General features: G+C 29.5%; 4 protein-coding genes across 5 annotated transcripts; 2 read left to right on the plus strand and 2 right to left on the minus strand.

Moving 5' to 3' along the window:
• The first annotated feature begins 410 nt into the window (after positions 1-410).
• LOC103575915 (protein HEXIM1) lies at positions 411-6,566 on the plus strand. Of its 2 annotated transcripts, none has more exons than XM_008555916.3 (2): positions 411-651; positions 3,973-6,566. In XM_008555916.3, the coding sequence occupies exons 1-2, from the start codon at positions 568-570 to the stop codon at positions 4,993-4,995; spliced, it is 1,107 nt and encodes a 368-aa protein (XP_008554138.1). In that variant the 5' UTR covers positions 411-567; the 3' UTR covers positions 4,996-6,566. The 2 variants fall into 2 exon arrangements, with proteins under 2 accessions (XP_008554138.1, XP_008554139.1); XM_008555917.3 differs by lacking the exon at positions 411-651 and adding an exon at positions 2,986-3,895.
• A 101-nt stretch (positions 6,567-6,667) lies between these two features.
• On the minus strand, positions 6,668-10,435 carry LOC103575914 (ER membrane protein complex subunit 2). Its single transcript, XM_008555915.3, has 6 exons — positions 10,102-10,435; positions 9,164-9,277; positions 8,679-8,829; positions 8,274-8,417; positions 7,757-8,009; positions 6,668-7,677 (listed from the first exon to the last, which is right to left on the minus strand). The coding sequence occupies exons 1-6, from the start codon at positions 10,133-10,135 to the stop codon at positions 7,501-7,503; spliced, it is 873 nt and encodes a 290-aa protein (XP_008554137.1). The 5' UTR covers positions 10,136-10,435; the 3' UTR covers positions 6,668-7,500.
• A 716-nt stretch (positions 10,436-11,151) lies between these two features.
• LOC103575911 (uncharacterized) lies at positions 11,152-15,768 on the plus strand. The gene is made up of 4 exons (XM_008555913.2): positions 11,152-11,511; positions 12,460-12,792; positions 12,856-12,986; positions 13,195-15,768. The coding sequence occupies exon 4, from the start codon at positions 13,299-13,301 to the stop codon at positions 15,474-15,476; it is 2,178 nt and encodes a 725-aa protein (XP_008554135.1). The 5' UTR covers positions 11,152-11,511; positions 12,460-12,792; positions 12,856-12,986; positions 13,195-13,298; the 3' UTR covers positions 15,477-15,768.
• Positions 15,769-16,684: 916 nt separating this feature from the next.
• LOC103575912 (uncharacterized) lies at positions 16,685-17,848 on the minus strand. The gene is made up of 3 exons (XM_053741324.1): positions 17,705-17,848; positions 17,477-17,595; positions 16,685-16,987 (listed from the first exon to the last, which is right to left on the minus strand). The coding sequence occupies exons 1-3, from the start codon at positions 17,715-17,717 to the stop codon at positions 16,790-16,792; spliced, it is 330 nt and encodes a 109-aa protein (XP_053597299.1). The 5' UTR covers positions 17,718-17,848; the 3' UTR covers positions 16,685-16,789.
• Between the last annotated feature and the right edge of the window lie 879 nt (positions 17,849-18,727).

The following is an 18,727-nucleotide window of genomic DNA, read 5'->3' on the forward strand; positions in this document are numbered from 1 at the left end:
TATTTTTTTTTTTTATCTAATAATATTTTTTAAATAAATCCATTCTATTGATTCGAATAAATTTCTCAGCAACAGAAATAGTTTTTTAAAATTTGAATTCAAATAAATTACGGGACTTTACACGATAACTTCAATTACTGCTGTCAGATATTGCGACAGAACTAATAAAATAAAAAACAAGAAAGATTAGATGTCATTCAGGTAGAAAAGAGAAAAACTACTTATATTATCCCGCCACGATTAGTTGCTTCATCCCCACTACAAAAACCATGAAACTTAAGTGCTGCTAATATCGGACGAAGTCACGGGTCGCTCAAGTATGGCGATTCAGTCGCTGTTTATAGTGCTAGTATACCGTTTATGAATGCCTCTCATAAAATATTGCCAGAGTTTCTATAGTAATCGATAAAATTTGAAATATCTGTTATTTATAATGATAAAATAACACTTGGTGTCCTATAAATATTTATAAATCTGATAATTTTAAAAGTTTAAAAAAAGTGGGTTAAACAATAATAAGAAGAATTAGATTTAAAACAATAAACAGATTCGACGCCTGCCGTAGTGATGGAGGAAACGAGTGTCGCACTCTCTGCCGACGAGGAAATGAACCTCAGTGACAGGCTTGAAAACGTTTGCCACGAAAAAAATGTAAGTATTTCATATGTAAGTGCAATTCCAATAAGTGCGCGCTTTAGTCGATGACGGAAAAGAAATTTCATCTGCGCATGCGCTGATAAACGTAATCTGGGAAACCAATAAATCATTTTTTGATACTAATACTAGCAGACAAAAAAATTATTTCTTTTTAATAAACAAATTAGATACTTTGAAAAATTTGAAAATTGCGCATCTGAAATTTGAATTATTTTTCTGCGTATGTTATAAAAATTGTACTTATGATCCGGAAGTAGACAATTGGATTTTTTTTATACAATTAAAAAAAGAAAATTAAAAAAACTAGATGCGATTTTTTGAAATTTTTTTTTTTTAATTTTATTATTTTAAACAGTTCAAAAATTATTAGACGTGGGCTAATTTTAGTATCTTTACTTACGAGTTCTTTATAAAGAATGCAAAATTCATGTCTGCTACTTTTTTTGTCGTAATTATTTCATTACTGAACCCATGTCATCAAAACGCATTATATTTTTTGCGGGGATATTTTTTGAAATGATTATGTTAATTATTACGGGGAATTATTTAATTATTTTGTTGGTAAAAAAAAACAACAGGTTATAAGGGAATATATCACATGAATGATAAAGACATGTATTATACGCATAAATGTATAACATCCGGTGGGAGATGGCGTATCTCGTAGTGGGAGTCAAAACTAAGAGGTATCGGGTTCTTATTAGACGAGTACAATACTGGCTGATAATTCTTGAGCGGTAGCATAGAATCGGTAAAAAAAAAATGTCTCAAAATAAAAATATACATGACTACTTTCATACAAATATAAAAATAAAAAGTTGTAAAAAAAAATTCAATATTTAAAAATATATGTATATTAATAAAATGTAAAATTATAAATATGTATTGTAAAATTAATGAATAAAAAAAAGTAACTTAAACTAAGGCGACAATCGAAAGAGCTTGTTGGCCATCAACTTTCCTGAAAATTTCAGATCGTTTGAATATGTAGACTCCATAATATTGGCAAATTACGAAAAAAAAATTTTTTTTTTTTTTAGTCTTTTAGTGATTTTTCAGAAACGACTCGAACGATCAACTTCAAAATCTAATCATCTCTAAAATTTGATAAAACATGTCGAATGCCGAAAGATATTGCGGGAGAAAGAAATGGTGAATAACGGGTTTTTCCAAATATTTTCGAAAGGGCTGAACCGATCGATTCCAAATTTTAATCAGCTTTAGAATTCAATAAAACGCGCAGATTGCCACCCCAAACATCAAAATCGGTTAATTAGTTTAAAAGCTATCGGCGTTGAAAAGTTAAAAAAATAACATCTGTTATTTTTTCCGAATAAATCAAAATACAATGTACTAAAATATGTCTGAAATCATATCAACTTCCACTTTATGGGCTCTTTATATCATATAATGTCATCTAACTTGATCTTTAATTTAAATCATATTATGGAAAAAAAAAACAGTTTTTAATATTTTTTTCGGATTTTTCATATATTATTGCTCTGACCTAAGTCAAAACTCATTTAAATATTGATTTTGATCACTGACATTGATTTTTGTCCAATACATTCAATTTATTGAACATAATCGGGAATAAAATTTAAAAACCGTTCTCTGTTAATGATTTTCGATTCTTAAATTTTCAAACTTTAGCATAGAACGTAACTAGTTAGAGCTTGAAAAGCTAATAAAAAACAATTGCATGTAATAGGATTTTTGAGCTCGAAAATATATTCACGCTTATGTTTTCGAGCTCCTTGAACTCCTTGAGCTCGAAAACAGCGGAAAGTTTTGGGGGTGGCTCGCAGGGTCAGGCAGTTTTTAGATTTTTTATTTATCTTTTCTTGAATTTTGAATTTATCTTTGCAATTATTTATTTATTATTTTTTCTTAAGATCACTAATAATTATAATTATTATTATTATTATTATTATTAATAATTATATATGACAACATAAACTTATTCGATATTATGAGCACGTGGTGAAATTCTTTTATTTATAGAGGTTATACTTTATTTAGATATTTGATTATAGATGTCATAATTTATTGAGATTTTTGAAATCGACGGTTTTTCATAGATATTTTGTTTTTAGAGATGTTTATTTTTATATAATTTTTTTATAAAGATGTTTAGTTATACAATATTTGTTTGTAGAATTTTTCTTTTTATAAGAATTTTTTCGTAGTGATTTATAAATCTAGATTTTTTTTTATTCACTAATTTTACAATACATATTTATAATTTTACATTTTATTAATATACATATATTTTTAAATATTGAATTTTTTTTTTTACAACTTTTTATTTTTATATTTTTACATTTGTATGAAAGTAGTCATACACATTTTTATTTTGAGACATTTTTTTTTACCGATTCTATGCTACCGCTCAAGAATTATTAGTCAGTATTGTATTTATGGAAATAGTACTGCAATACAGCTGAAATTAAATGTATGATCTTTTTTCTTAAATTTTTTTACCCGAATTTACCACTAAGCAGCAGAACAAACCGAGTAACAATAAAACACATATTTTGTTAGCTTTTAATTAAAACGAGAAGTTTAGGAACAAATTCTCGAATTTTAGATTTCTATTCATTAATCGATTAGTATTACAGAGATTGTTTTAGCTTCCGGAATACATAAGATGAACTTCTGGAAGATAAATTTTTTTAGATGTCCTGATTTTTAGAAATTTTCTGTAGAATTCCTTAGAGAAGATTTCTTCAATAGTAACCCATACAATTATTTTGTTCAAGGCTTGAGCAACCTTTGGTCTCAAGTTCGATAGACGTTAATGTCTTTTCCTACCTGTGTCTTGCTGCAGACACTTGTGGCCAGATTTCAATAGCAAGTCTAGTGCGTCTTACACAAGAAATTCCTGCCAGATTATCTCAATTCTGGAGGAAGACTATAGTTGCGCATGGCTTGCTCAAGATCTGCTCAAAAGTCAAAATCAACCTTGAGTCTTAAGCAGATCTTGAACAAGCCATGCGTGAGTACCTGCCGTAAGTTACTGATGCAAGAAATGCGCCAGAAACTTTTCAGCTGCACTGTATCTTCAATATTCTTGTGTACAATGCCTTGAGCAAGTCATGCACAAGTCTTGATGATTTCTTGCTACATGATCTTGCGACCCATACGTGGAAAAAGACACTAGTGACCAGGGATTTTGCTCAAAGCCTGGCACCAGAATCTTGCTCAAGCATGTGTTAGACGAAGGATTTTTTCGATAGTAAATACTAAAATTGTATCATATCTGCATTAAAGCTACGAGTTACGTTAATATTCAATACTTATTTTAATTTCTAGCCAACCAAATCTTCAAACATGGATTCCCAAAAATTCGAAAGCGGAAGTGGAAGCGGAGATCACGAAATGAGTCATTTGGACGACGGTACAGATACTTTAGCTAAAAAACGAAAAACTCGTCGCGGCAAACCGAAACATCGAAAAATTAAACCTTACAGAAAACAAGAATCTTACAACCACAAGTTACGAGTTCGGTCCAATTCCAGTCGAGTAATAAAAAAACGTACTCAGCCACCAGCTCCTTATAATACTACCCAATTTCTGATGGAAGACCACAGCGATCTACCAAATTTAGAACAAAAATTGGCAGGTACCAACACCGAAGTTCCAAAAATTATTCAAAAGCCCTTAGTATCAAGAACAAGAGATTCCAGTTTTAGCATCGATTCAGACGAAGATTATTTCTACTCATCTCCAGAAGATGAGGAAGAGTTTCTAACAAAAGAATTTTCCAGCGCATATGAGGATCTCCATGCAGAAAGACTGAGTGCTTTGTCCAAATCTGAACTGATTCAAGAATACATCCAACTTGAAGCAAAGCTTGATATTCTTACCAAGCGATTACGAAGCAGAAATTTCCAGCAAACTGAAGAAAAAGAACTAGACAACAAAATCAGTACTACCTTAGCAGCAGATTCATCAGAATTCGAAATGGCGAAGAAACTGAAAATATGCCAGCAAAGAATAGACGACTTGATACAACAGAATGATCAGTTGAGAAGAGACCTAGAAACGCTGAGAGGAAAGCGGAGACAAAGTTCCATTTCGAGTGTTGATAGCGAAAGCGACAGTGATAGCAGTGGCAGTTGCAGTTGCTCAGAAAGTAACGGCTCTACTCATTATCAATCTGCAAGGCATAATGTTGATCATAAAACCAGCGGTAAATCAGCGAAAAGTGGCGACAACACTGAAGCCATTAATATTTCTTCTTCAAGTCCTACCAAATTTTTAAAAAGTATTTCCAAGGAACTAACTATCAATTCCAACACAACCACTCCAAATGCTGGTGTGCTGCCAACTTAAAAATATATATCACATTTAAATTTTTCTTTTATTAAGTGTGTTTTATTTTCATTACAACATTATTAACTTAAGTTTTTGTTAAAGTAGACATTTTTAGATCTTTGATTTGAAAAATTTGTTTAGTTTTTTTATTTATTCAATTTTCGTTTTGTCAAATACGAATCAGAAATCTGTTTACAAAAATAAAATGTTTCATTTGTGAATTATCAAATATTTCACGATAAACAATAATTCCAACAAGAAAACATTCTATCAACAAAAGCGTAAGAAATATCGCAGAGGAATTAATAAATATAACTAAAATATTGTGTAAATCAATTTTTATCATTAGAAAAAATTATATTTTTAAATGCAGTGCATTAAAAACAAGAGTATTATTATAAATACTATTGGTATAAAGAATGTTATGTAGCGCTATAAGTCACGAGAATTTTGTTAATTATACGATTGTACAGAAATTAGATAATAAGAATTCGCTGTGAGCTTATGATCTAAAATTATAATGCTATATTTAAACATCATGTTACTGTAAAATTTCATTTGTAAAATATTTATTCAGTTTATAGTTTCTTTGATTCTTGTTTCGAGCTAATCCCGGCATATTCATCATTAACTTAGTAAAAAATATTGTGTTAAAAACGGCCCGTGTTTAATTTTTTGTGTTAAATCAACACATTTTACTGTTACTTAAAAATTTCAAATCGATTTACTATTTAACACATTAAAAGTGTTACTCAGTACAAAAATTGTAACTATCAACATTTATTAAGTGTTAATTTAAAATTAACACAAAATTTATCTTAAAAAGTCAAGCGATAGTCGAGGAAGAATTATTAGAAAAATAAAAGTGAAATCGACATTTTATAAATGTCTAACTTAAAAATTTTAATTATTAATATGTTAAATTTACCATTTACTAAAAGCTGGAATTTTTATCATACGAATAAAAAAGATTTAGTAGCAATTTCGAATTATTTCATGGAATGTTAAAATTATTTTTTCGCTAAATAAAAATGTGTTTGTTTTTTTAAAAGAAATTAATTGATTAGCTATATTTACAACTGCTATGAAATATTACGTGATTTTTTAAAATTTTGACTCTAATAAAAATATTGTTTACTGTCAAAAAATAAATGAATGTTAAATGAGAATTGTTGTCACTATTGATGACCACAAAATAATATTTAAATTATATTTACTGAGTATCCATGATACACAAATAAAATGTGAAAGTTAACATTTTTTTTTGTCGACACTAACATTTAAAAAGTGCTGAATTCACTTCTCGTATTACTCCATTTTTAACACAGATTGTATCGATTTTAACACAATATTTTTTACTGTGTATCCTGTACCAAGTAGATGCTTCACGGAGAAAATGTCATTGTAATCTACTGTTAAATAATTGTTTTATGATGGTACATCATAACTCTTAAAAAATCCTGTTGTATTAAATTTTGTTAAAAAATTACACTCTAAAAATCATAAAAATGAAAATAACAGTCAAAAAACTATATTTATTCCTGTATGTCTTCTTTATATTTGCTTTTTAATAAAATAATTATTACAGAGCTGCTTACTTATTTATGACATGGAAGTTCCATCGAAATGAAAGTTTAATAAATTTTCTACATATGTGATAAATTTCCGACCATAATAAATATACAGTATATTTGTCAGTTAAATATGTGTTTTGGAGTAGCTACTAGTGTCGCATAATCATCATATATATTCGATATCAGAGAAATAAAAAAATTATACAGAATATGGGTAAGTGATGTGTTCCTTTTTGTAAAGGAAACGCAACTTTCACTTTTCCCAATGATGGAAAACGTCGGGCCTTTTGGGAAAAGACTGTAAATGTAAATTTTCGGTCTTCGAAATCGAGGTTATGTTCTAACCATTTCGCAAAGGATCTTATTGTTGAAAAAAATGAAAGTTATTGCACAGATAAATAAATAGTTGAGTTATCTTCCTTTAACTGTGCAACATTCCATGTGAAATATTTATTATTATTTGTATCCATATTGTTAGATAAGTTAAGAAATTATTTTTAACGTTAAATTTTTGCACGCCATCGAATGAGCTATGATGCCCCCTGGGTCTAGTTTAACAAAAAGGGAACCCCATTAGATCGTTAATGAGTATATCAATATTTGTTCTTTCTAATTAATTTATTAATATTATTAGATTTACATAACATCTATTTAATAGATTCAGTAAAAAATGAAAAAGTTTTAACAATTTTCTTTTCACCCGTTTGAAATCTATTCTAAATAAATAAATTAATTATTATATGATTAAGTGATTTTTATAATTCTTTTCGTTTGTGAAAATAACAAGACAATTATTCGTGACTATTCATGTTGAAATCGATCTAAATTTAAAAATGTAGATAAACGTAGTTTACGATAATTGCATTTTAAAAGAAATAGATTAAAAAGAAAAATCAAGTATTTGCACATAAAAGTTATTCTTACAGTCAATTACTAAATGTACTGTCTTTTATGCATCTAGTTGCAATTTTCCAATCAAACCTTCTAAGCTCTTAATGCTAATACTATCAGAAACTTTGTCTTTGTACTGCTTTTCGATTTGATTTGCTGTCCATTCACTTAATTTTATCGCTTCCTTTTTCTTCGACAGACTGCACTTAGGAGATGTTGCGAGATAATTTGAAGACTGAAACGCAATGTAAATATTTAGATAAATCAAAGATCAATTAAAATTTATCAGACAATTAAATAATTAGTATGCTTACTAATAATAAGCCATAGAGAGCTCGTAGATTATTACTGTTCAGTTTTACAGCTTGACTGAAATATGCTTTAGCGATTTCGATATTTTCGAAGCCACCTTGAGAATATTTTATTTCAGCATACCGCTGATAAATAAGGTGGTTATGTGGGTTGTGGAGAATGAGCTCTTCCATGCAAAATGCAGCTTTGCCATACTCTTGTTCCTTCAAGTATAAATCACAAAGTTCGTGCCAAGCTTCTTGATCACTCATAAATCTTAAGAAAATAAATTTCATTGTTTAAATAAAACATTTTAAAGACTTATTGAGAAAATTAATTGATTATGGTTAAGAATTATATATTATTCAAAAGCTATTACTAACAATCAGTATACCAGTTTAAATTTATTGTGAAAAGGTCAGGCGATCGATAAGCGCGACAGCGTTATTTTTGTATTTTAAAGTTTTTGTCATAATTTTGACAATGAATAGAGGATCATTTCAAATAGATTTTGACATTTGATAAAAAAAAAATACTTACACTTTAAGGTACTCCGTAAGCTCTCTGATGGCTTCGGTTGTTTTACCACGAGCTTTATAAATAGCAACTTTACGTTTTCTTGGTGCTGCATTTGTTTCATCTCTTTTAATAATTGATTCCAATACCTCTAATGCTTCATCGTATCTAAACATTTATATCATTAGTTATGATATATAATATATATATATATTAGGGTATTGTATTTTTAGACATCATTGTTTACATCTGTGCTAGTCAAAAAGTTGATAATTTATAGAAAAAAAAACAATATTTCCACCGAAAAAAAAAAATGTCTGAAGTTGGTTTTCCTATTAATTATCAGTTTTTCAATTAGAACAGATTCGAAACATCAATGCTAATAACAGAAACACCGGAGTATGAGTAATTTTAAAATAAATAATTTACAATTCCAAAGCTTCCAAATGCATAGCATGGTATTTGTGTACTCTTAAACTACCAGGAAATTCTTTCATCAATATTTTACTGCAGTACTCCGCCAAAGACAATCTATAACAATCCAATGCAGCCACACAAACTTGTTCCAAAATCAAGTACTCTATTAGAAAATAAAAAAAAAATTCATATAGATATACAGTGTAGGGAAGTAATACACAGTAGTATGCTAATATTCTCAATCTCTCGCTAATGTTATAAACTTTAAAATATCATGTTTCTGCAGATCTTTACTTTTAATTTTTAACCGCGCGAGTTTTTCGTTCAACTCATGCTATTTTTTGATCTGAGTATATTTAGGATATCAGAGAGAAAAAATTTATTTCAGAGATGTACTAATTGAAATTTGAAATAAATAAAAAAAAATAAAAGTTGTTATACTTTATTAACAGTCAATATATATTTTTATTAATCAAATTCTTAATATCTTATCTTACTTTCATTTCCAAGTTGTTCCATTTTATCCATCAGTACAGAATGCCAAATATCTACTATCTCTCGGCTTTTTCGTTCTGAATTTTCTCTCCATGTTCTTAGTAAGCTTCGTGCTTCTGTAAATATAGTACTCATATTTAATATTCGTACATGATGAAAGATTAATTTCAATCGAGTTAAATTTTTCCAACACAATTTTTATCGGGTTGAAAATTTCATTGAAAAGGGGATAGTGTAACGAAAGTGAAACTGATTTTAAAACATTTGAATGTCTAAAAAACTAATGCCTTGTACTTTTTCAAAGTAAAGCTTATTAGACGACTCATAAAGTAACAAAGAGGGCAGCCATGTTCGGGTATATTAAGCAATTCTGCAGCAAATCTGAGCTAGATCTTCAGCAAGTATTGCTACATATTTACTTAAGACATCTTACAGAAGTATCTTGTCTCAGATTTGTCCAAGACTGGTGATGCAGACTTGCTAAAAACTGGAGATACAGATTTACGTAAGACTTCCCTAAGAATCCTACTGGGACTGATGATGCAGACTTGCTGACGACTTAAGATACAGATTTACATAAGATGTCCCTAAGAATCTTATTAGGGCTGATGATGCAGACTTGCTGAAGACTGGAGATACAAATTTACATAAGACTTCTTTAAGAATCGTACTAGGGTGACAGTTTCATGTCATTATTATTGTCAACAAACAAAACTGTCTGTATAGACGTCGAGAAAAATGAAAACATTCCAGTTATTGCTGTCAACAAATTTGTCAATAGAGAAAATTTTATAACCAGACTACCAGCGTATTTTTTGGACTTTTAGTAGAGGTACAGGGAATATTCGCTACAAGGAAAGCTGTCAGTTGAACTATATGAAAAAATTGTTTTTTTTTTTTTTTAATCGCAATAGAAGTATAACAAAAATTAAATAATTACCTGAATAAGTCAAATTGTCATAGTTCTCAGGCATATTATTAAATGTATTTATAGAATAAACTATAGCAATCAATATCTGGTATGAATGTAGGCAATCCTCTTTGATTATTTTATTACTGAAGTAAGCTCAACAAGCACCGAGAACAGGGATGATATTGACACATATTCAATTCTTCAATTGCTAACCTCAATGCAAGTTGACGGAAATCTACAGCTCTTAACGTTAAGTTGACTACAAAAAGTTGGTATGCATATTGACAGCTGTCTATTTGAAGCTAACTGTTCCTAAAACTTTCACTATTATTTGCAGCTACTTAATGACAATTTGCATTCCAGTTACGCTTCGAGCCACAGCTAGGTCTGCAAATTAACGTTAACTTGGGATTTGTAGATGATATAGGAGGCTCTTTGACCAAGTTGCCACTTAAACTGCAAATTGTTATTGATTGGAATTTTCATGAGTAAAAATTTACCAGACATCAGACAAATTTAAATTTATAAATAAAGTGCAAATTGATGACAATAAAGTTAATAATGTTTTGATGTTTTTTAACAAAAAAATAGATATTGAAAAAAATGTTTGAAAAATTGCACTTCTAGTTCATCAAATTTTCTACATGCGCATTTTGTTACAAATATTTTTTTTTATTATGTATCCATTAAAAAAGTTTTGAAATTTAAAAAGGCTAACTTTTTCTGAGAAACCCTGGTTTTTTTTTAGAATACTTCCAGAGATGTCACTCGTCACCCGACAAGTAAAATCTCGATACAGGGTACATGAACTACCAAAAGTTGACATTAATTTAATTTCGAAATCTAAAAACAAATTAACAGAGAAAATTAGCAATAAGTTACTTGTAAAAAATTGAAGAATAAAATGCACTTTTAAATTTCCCGCGAAATACAAAAAATAAATTTCAAGTACCAAAGTAGGAGTACTTACAAATTGACGACAAGTTGACATCAACAAATGACTACACACTTTTTACAGTCAACTTGGGGTTTACTTCTGTCGTAAATTTCCGTCAACTTGCAGTCAAGATGGCTGTCCGTATCCGGGCAATCACAAATTATTTATTTTTAAGACAGGCTCTTATTAAAGTAGTATGTGTATATAAAAAATTTGTAGAGACCGGAGTTAAAAATTGACGGCTCAAACAGAGATAATTCAACCTTGTCCGAAATATTATCAGAAGTTAATTTTTTCGTATTCTCAAAAGTTGTAATTCTTCTGAGAAAATTGTTTTTTTTTTTTTTAATTCTTATTTACTGTGTAAGTGAAACAAAGAGTTGTTATTGTTGTGTGAAACAATATAGGTGAGATTTTTTCTGCAATTGTAAAATTTATTGAAGTTAATTGTCTATCAAACAATTATTGATGAATTGTTTCGTCAACAATGAAAATATAAGGTAAATAAAGTGAATTTAGTTAGTTTACATTTTTGGAAATTGCAAAGTTTTTTTCAGGACTGACACAGTAAAAAGTATTGTGTTAAATGCCAGTGTTAAATTTTTTATGTTTATTATTTTACGTTAAATAAACACATTTGACTTTTACTTTAAAATTTTAAATTGATCTACTATTTAGCATCTTAAAAGTTTCTGTGTTAAAATTTAACACAAATAATTTGTGTTAAAAAATAATAAAAATAGTTAATGCTGAGATTTTTATACAAATTTTGTGTTAAAATTTAAAACAAATAGTCTGTGTTAAAATTTAACACACAATTTGTGTTAAAAAATAATGCAAATAGTTGATGTTGAGAATTTAACACAAATTTAGTGTTAACATTTAACACAAATAGTCTGTGTTAAGAAATAATACAAATAATAGATATTGGGATTTTAACACAAATTCTGTGTTAAAATTTAACACAAATAGTCCGTGTTAAAAAATAATACAAATAGTTGATGTTGAGATTTTGAAACAAATTTTGTGTTAGCATTTAACACAAATAATCTGTGTTAAAAAATAATACAAATAATTGGTATTGACATTTTAACTCAAATATTGTAAGGACCGTTTTTAACACACAGATTATGTTAACTTTAACACAGTATTTTTTACTCTATAAGTTTTAACGTAAAAATTGAATCTTGAATGTAATGAATGATAGTAAAGTAAGCAGACAGCTTAAAATTTTCAAATCTTTAAATTATCAACCTCATTATTGATAGAATATTATTTAAAAATATACACAGAGGTTTTGAAAAGTCTCATGCTTTTTTCAAATTATTTATTAACATGAAATTTATTAATTAAAATTTTTTAAAATTGTCAACTGTCCGCTGATTTTACTCTAATATTGAAGATTTCTTCAACTTTTAATTTTCTACATTTAAAATAAAATTTTTCAGAATTCATGAGCTCGTGATAAAATCAGCAGCATTGATTAATGTCTCCGAATCTAACAGACAGTGTGTCTGGCCCAAATATATTCAGAAGTGCAAGTGGTCACCAACTTTTTCTAGTTGAAAAAAGCGATTCGAATGGCGCATTACTTCACAATCGAATTTTAGAATTCCAGTTATACAACAACAATAAACTTATCAATTTTTGGTTCGATATTCCAATATTGTTGTTGAGTATATTTTATTGGAGCACAAATTTCCAATGCTTCGCCGCTATTTTTGTCGCAATTTTGCTTATAATGCTAAAATGTAAATTTATTATATTGGCTGTGAAAAATGGTAAGTAGTATCCATCATTTATGACGAAAGATTACACATAAGATTATTAATCAAATTTTTTAGATACTTTGCTAGTTGTTGAATCAGTCGGAATACAAATCATCAAGAAAAGAGTTTTGAATTGCTTTGAATCAAACATTTTTCTTCCTTGGAACACTATCAAAAACGTATTTATTCATGAAGTTATAGTTGGGGTAAGAATACTTGACCAAGTAATCGAAGTCTGTAAGTCGGATTCCATTAACTAGAAGCTTGAAGCATGAATTAGTTGAGACAAGCAAATATTCGATAAATCGGGATTCCCACAAAATTTTCACTCTGTAGATTAACTGACCGTTAATGGAATGCGACTGTAGTAAAATTGATTGATTCGATAATTAAATATTTGTTTAATAATTTTAGCATAAAGTCTTATACTATTTGGCTTTCATAACAAAAGATTCGTCGAATGACAAAGACGGAATAAAATTAGTTACTCTATTCAGTCAACTTGAGCCTGAGAAAAAATGCCTGGAATACATGTTCGAACGTCTGATAAATTTGATTGGATATACCGAGAAAAAGAACCTCTTTTAACGGTACCTGGGTCTTATTGGCTATGTCACAAAAAAAATATCTACAAATTTACTTTCAAGTATCATCGGCATTCGAAAGACAACAAAAATTTTAATCATGGAAAAGAGCTGATGAAAGTCATCCGTCGAATTATAAAATCTCAGCCACGTCAAGGCCAGCAATTTGGTACGCGACATCTTCTGGTTACTTACAATCATTCATCGTGGACTAGACAAGACAAAATGTTTGCTATGCTAAAGTTTCGAGAGAGAACAAACGCAACAGCTTTTTCCCGCGCTTTTGTTCTTACTGTCAAGCTTCTTTCTGTAAATTTAATTTTTCAAAATGAAACGGAATTCGATGAAGATCTGGTTGAGTATGACGACAATGTGAAAACAAATAAGTGGAATGAGCAAAATGATTCGAAAGAATCTAATGAAATTTCACAAAATATTAAATCCATGTCTACAGATAATTTAGAAAAAATGTCTGATGAGTCCACGGAATTTAAATCCACAAACTCTGATAGCGAAAAATATACACAACCTTTTTCTAGTGCTACCGAAATTTCTGAACCCATGAAAAAAAGTAATGTTTCATTTTTCGCAGACCTTAAGAACCTGCCTATTTTAGAAAGATACATTTCGGAACAGCGAGATCCTACTAAACCTGATAGTTTTATCAGCAACAATGAAGAAGGTTTTAATGAAGTGCACGAGTCCATAGACATGCCATATCAATATTTAATTGAACGAGAAATAGAGCGAACAAATTCAAAAGCTATCGATGATTTGGATATGCAACCGGTTACTAAAATTGCAGCAGAAAAACCTAGGGATGTACGAAATGAGCCCGCGATATTTCGGGCCAAGGCTTTCTCCACTTCGAATATTATCGATAACGCAACAGCTCGGTCAGCCAACATCACAGATCTTGTTATGGAAGGCCTCATGTTTACGATTTCCCAGAATCAAGACAGTATTACAGTTCTAGAACAAAAAACGAAATCGGAACCAGATGAAGTTCTAGAGAACTCCGAGAAAGCTGAAACAGTAAAAGGCAGCAAGCATCTTATTAATTCAAGTTTATTAAAATTAGAAAATTTAATTACCAATATCGAAAAGTCAAATCATAAAACATCACTGGATCGTGGAAAAGATAAAATTACATTCCCATCTAATATATTTTGTAAAGGAAATTTAACAAAACAGGAAAATTTTAAGATATTTCCTAATAAACCAGCCGACAGTTCAGATAAAGCTGATATGAATATTCCCATTTTTACTGATGTAAATAAAATGAAATTACCGGAAACAAAAATTAGTGAATCCACAAGTTCGCAACGATTGCCAATGATTTCTCAGCAAAAAGAACCCGCATTTACTGGGATCAATGATTTTAGTAATAAAACGCATTGTATTTATAATGATAAACCCAAGTACTCCAGTTACGATTCTTTGGATTCTAAGCCATCAATGATGGAAAACAAAGTATTAAAAAATTCGACGAAACAAAAAATAAATTCAAATGAAGAAAAATATTCAACGTTAAATGATAGAATTTATAATCAGCATGAAAAATCAGAGACTGATGATGAAGATGAAGAAATCATCCCGGAAGCTCTTCAAAATGACCAGTCAGTTTGTCATAAAATAGACGAGACTATTTCATCATCAATTCAAATCGAAGAAAGTAATCTTCTTATGGATGATGTGGAATCTGAAAAACAATCTCATTTATTAAACGAAAGCCAATCAATTAATCGATTAAATACACCGCGAGTAATCTCTAATGAGGCGGTTCAGTATGACTTGTCATCGTTACGCACACCAAAGCCGCAAGATTTGAAATTAAGCTCGAGTAATGAAAGCTTCAATGCTAAGAAGAAATGTAAATACAGTTCGGAACCCTGTTCTGCGGAAAATGACCGGAAATCGTGTGAAGAAGTTACTGTGAGTAATCGTAAAAAACTCGTCGCAAAACGCCGACTGTGTAAACAACAATTGGACGCTGACAATAAAGACATTACGATAGACATGTGGAAATTTTTACAAGATATAACGCATGGTGTAAAAGTTGTTTTACGACGATTAAATTTATCAAATATTAGCAATAATAAAAACAATTGAAAAGTATTAATATGTAAATGTATAAACCTATAGTTATGTATTCTATATAAATTTATTATGTAGTCAACAAAAATTTATTAGTTTATAAATTATAAAAACTTCTACAAGTGAACAAATCAATTTGAAACTCTTGACTTTAATGGAATGTTAAGTTAAGAATTTCAATAGCTTTTAAGGTATTTGGTGGTTCTTTTGGTTTTTAGGCTGATTAGACTTTAAAATTTATTAGTAGGGCAATTTCAGACTATTTAAAATGTACATTTTTTCAGAAGCTTTTTTTATAAATCAAAATATACTGGAGACATAAACTGAAATTATCATGAAATGTGAATTTAATACAAATTTTTTTGCATGATATTGAAAATCATTCTAATTACTCCCTAAAACCCTGTGTTCAAAAAATTCCAGTTTGATAAGAAGTCAATAACTCAACTATTAACAGCATTCTTAAGGAAGTCTTACGTAAATCTGTATCTTCAGTCTTTAGCAAATTTGCATCATCAGTCTGAGGCAAGATAGTTCCGATATCTTAAGTAAATCTGTAGTATTACTTGCTGAAGATTTAGCTCTGATTTGCTGGAGAATTGCCTGATACCAGGACATGGCTGTCTTCTTTGTTACTTCGTGAGTCGTCTATTCAGCATTAGTATAGTAAATTCAGTAGCGCCCAATTAATGTTCGATATAGTTTTATCGAGTGATATTTTTAAATCAGAGAAGTGTAAATTTAAATGAAGACCATTGGGTTTGCTAAAAGTACTGCGTTTGAGCTTTGAGTCACTTGGAGACAAAGAAACCCAGTATCTTAAGCAATTTTGCAGCAACTCTAACGTTGCTGAAGAATTGCTGCAGACTGTTTCTACAGATTTCCGTAAGTCTTTAAGAAGAATATTAAGCAAGATTTGATGAAATCTTTGGCAAATAGGAAATCCATTTTCAAGTCTTGTTGAATCTTTCAGAAGAAATTTTCTGAAAGACATTCGTCAAGTTACTTGCTTAAGATAATGCTACTAGGAATATACATAGAAAAAAGGTGAACATTAATTACAGTCGGTTTAATTTTGAAAGGAGGTGGCATTCGATAAGTCGAAATTTTCAAGAAATTTCTGCTCCGTAGACTAACTCTACGAGTTAATAGAAGTTGACAGCAGAAAATAACACTTTCTACCCTCTAAATTATTATTTATTCGAAAAATAAATATTACAACGTAAAAAACTTTTTCTCGTTAGAATCGACAATCTTTGGAAGCAATTAATTTATTGTCGGCATCGTTGATATGAAGTGAATCAGGAATCACTAAGTTGAATGAAATTTTAAATAAGCGATTCCGTTGTTTTTATTTGATTGAATAATATTTTTAAATTTTCAACTTCTATGGGTATTGTTCTCGCAAAATTACTGTTTTTCTTCTGTTCTTTCCGCGTTGAAAAAATGTCTCCTATAATTGTTTCATGCGGTTCTATTAACGAGGTATGTTGAACTTGTGTCCTGGTTGACTTTAATGGTTTCATCTGCGTGATAAAAAAAAATGAATTATTTGCATTAAGCCCTGTTTAAAAATATTGATTGAAAAAGATGAAATTTGAATTCTTTTCTTGCTTTTTATGATAAATCATTTATTGTATCTGCGATTCGTGTTTGGAATACACTTCCTCGAGCCTTATATCTCTCCCTACATTCATGGAATTTCGTAGTGCTGTATACAATTATTTTTTTGAACTAAAAAGCTCGAATTGAAATGCACTTGAACATGGAACTTATTTTTACGATTATATTTAGTGTTATCTTCAGTTTTATCTTTATTATAATAATTATTTTTGTTTTATATGATCAAATATTGTCATTAAATATGCAAAACTAATGTAAATATTTTGTTTTTCAACGGCCACAGATCTAGATCTCATGGTTGAATAAAATTCATTATAGTTTGCATGAAGTGGCCGCTTCTCAATTATTTTCAATCAGTATTTTTAACCAGGAAAAACCTTATACGAACTTACATTTATATCGTTAGTAATATGCAAGCAATCTTCAAAAATATTTGCGCATTTCGAAGGATATCGTTCCCTTAAAGAACATAATTCAAATAGAATATTTTCACATTGCGGCTTTGATCTGTCTAAATAGAATAAAAAAATTACATTTTTAAATTACACTTGAATAGATTAGTAAATTCCTATTGGGTTGAATTTGCATAACTTAAATTCAAAATTAATATTGATATCTACCATTATCGTCCATTTCTGATGTTTTATTTTATTGTACAAACTAAAATTTACTCAGTAGATCTTATTATTTTTTAAACTAGTTCAGTTTGTAAACAACCATTTCTTAACGTCAGTATAGCCCGTGAATCAGTGAAAGTTTTCTTTTATTTTACCGTAAAATTTCGAGTAAACTGAGTTACTGACTCTACTTTTTTAATTGTTTAGAATTTTCCCGCGAGGTTGCGCTACTTCACAGCTGCCATTTTTAGCACAGAAATTCAAATGCATGCTTTTGTTCTAACAAGTAGCACTTAAATGCCTGGTCCCCCCAAACTCTAAAACTCAAGGGTGCCATCGAATTGTCCTAAAAGCTAGTTATCTACAGTGCTACTGAACGTCAGTTGCTGTTTGTTCCCTATAGAGCTACGAAGCGGTTGATATTTATGGCGCATGTATTTGATTCCAATGATTGTTTGAGATAGAGGTTTTTTTAGTCTTTTAAATTTAGACACTGCCATATTTCAATGCATTTGACTTTAGAACCACTATAATTTCAGCACCAACGTATTAAATCTCTTATAGATTTAAGACCTATGATTTTTATCATCTCTTATACTATACACCTACATTATGATGAGTCTTGTATTATTCATGACCGTGTAACTTAGAAAGCTTATATAAAATCATCTCTCACTTATAAATACATAGATATTATAACGCAACATATTTAAGTGACTTATGTATTAAGTGTCAAGCTAATTATGTACTTGTCATAAGTAATATCAATGCAATTGGCAGCTAGTTCGATTTAACTCCACAGTAGCTTTAAGCCTTCAACTAAATGCTGCCAATATATTACGTCCCCGCAGTTTTTGTAGACCTTGTATGTTTGTGTCCGTAATGCTTAGCAGCTTTATAATTACGGTTACCATTAAATTATCAACAATGGTAGTTAAGTGCTGTGTGAATAAATGTCAGTAGTTACATATTCCCTATAACGTTAAATTTCTTTGATATTTATTTCAGATGTATTTAGAATTCAAT

The sequence above is a fragment of the Microplitis demolitor genome, chromosome 8, assembly GCF_026212275.2.
Source record: "Microplitis demolitor isolate Queensland-Clemson2020A chromosome 8, iyMicDemo2.1a, whole genome shotgun sequence".
NCBI lineage: Eukaryota > Metazoa > Arthropoda > Insecta > Hymenoptera > Braconidae > Microplitis > Microplitis demolitor.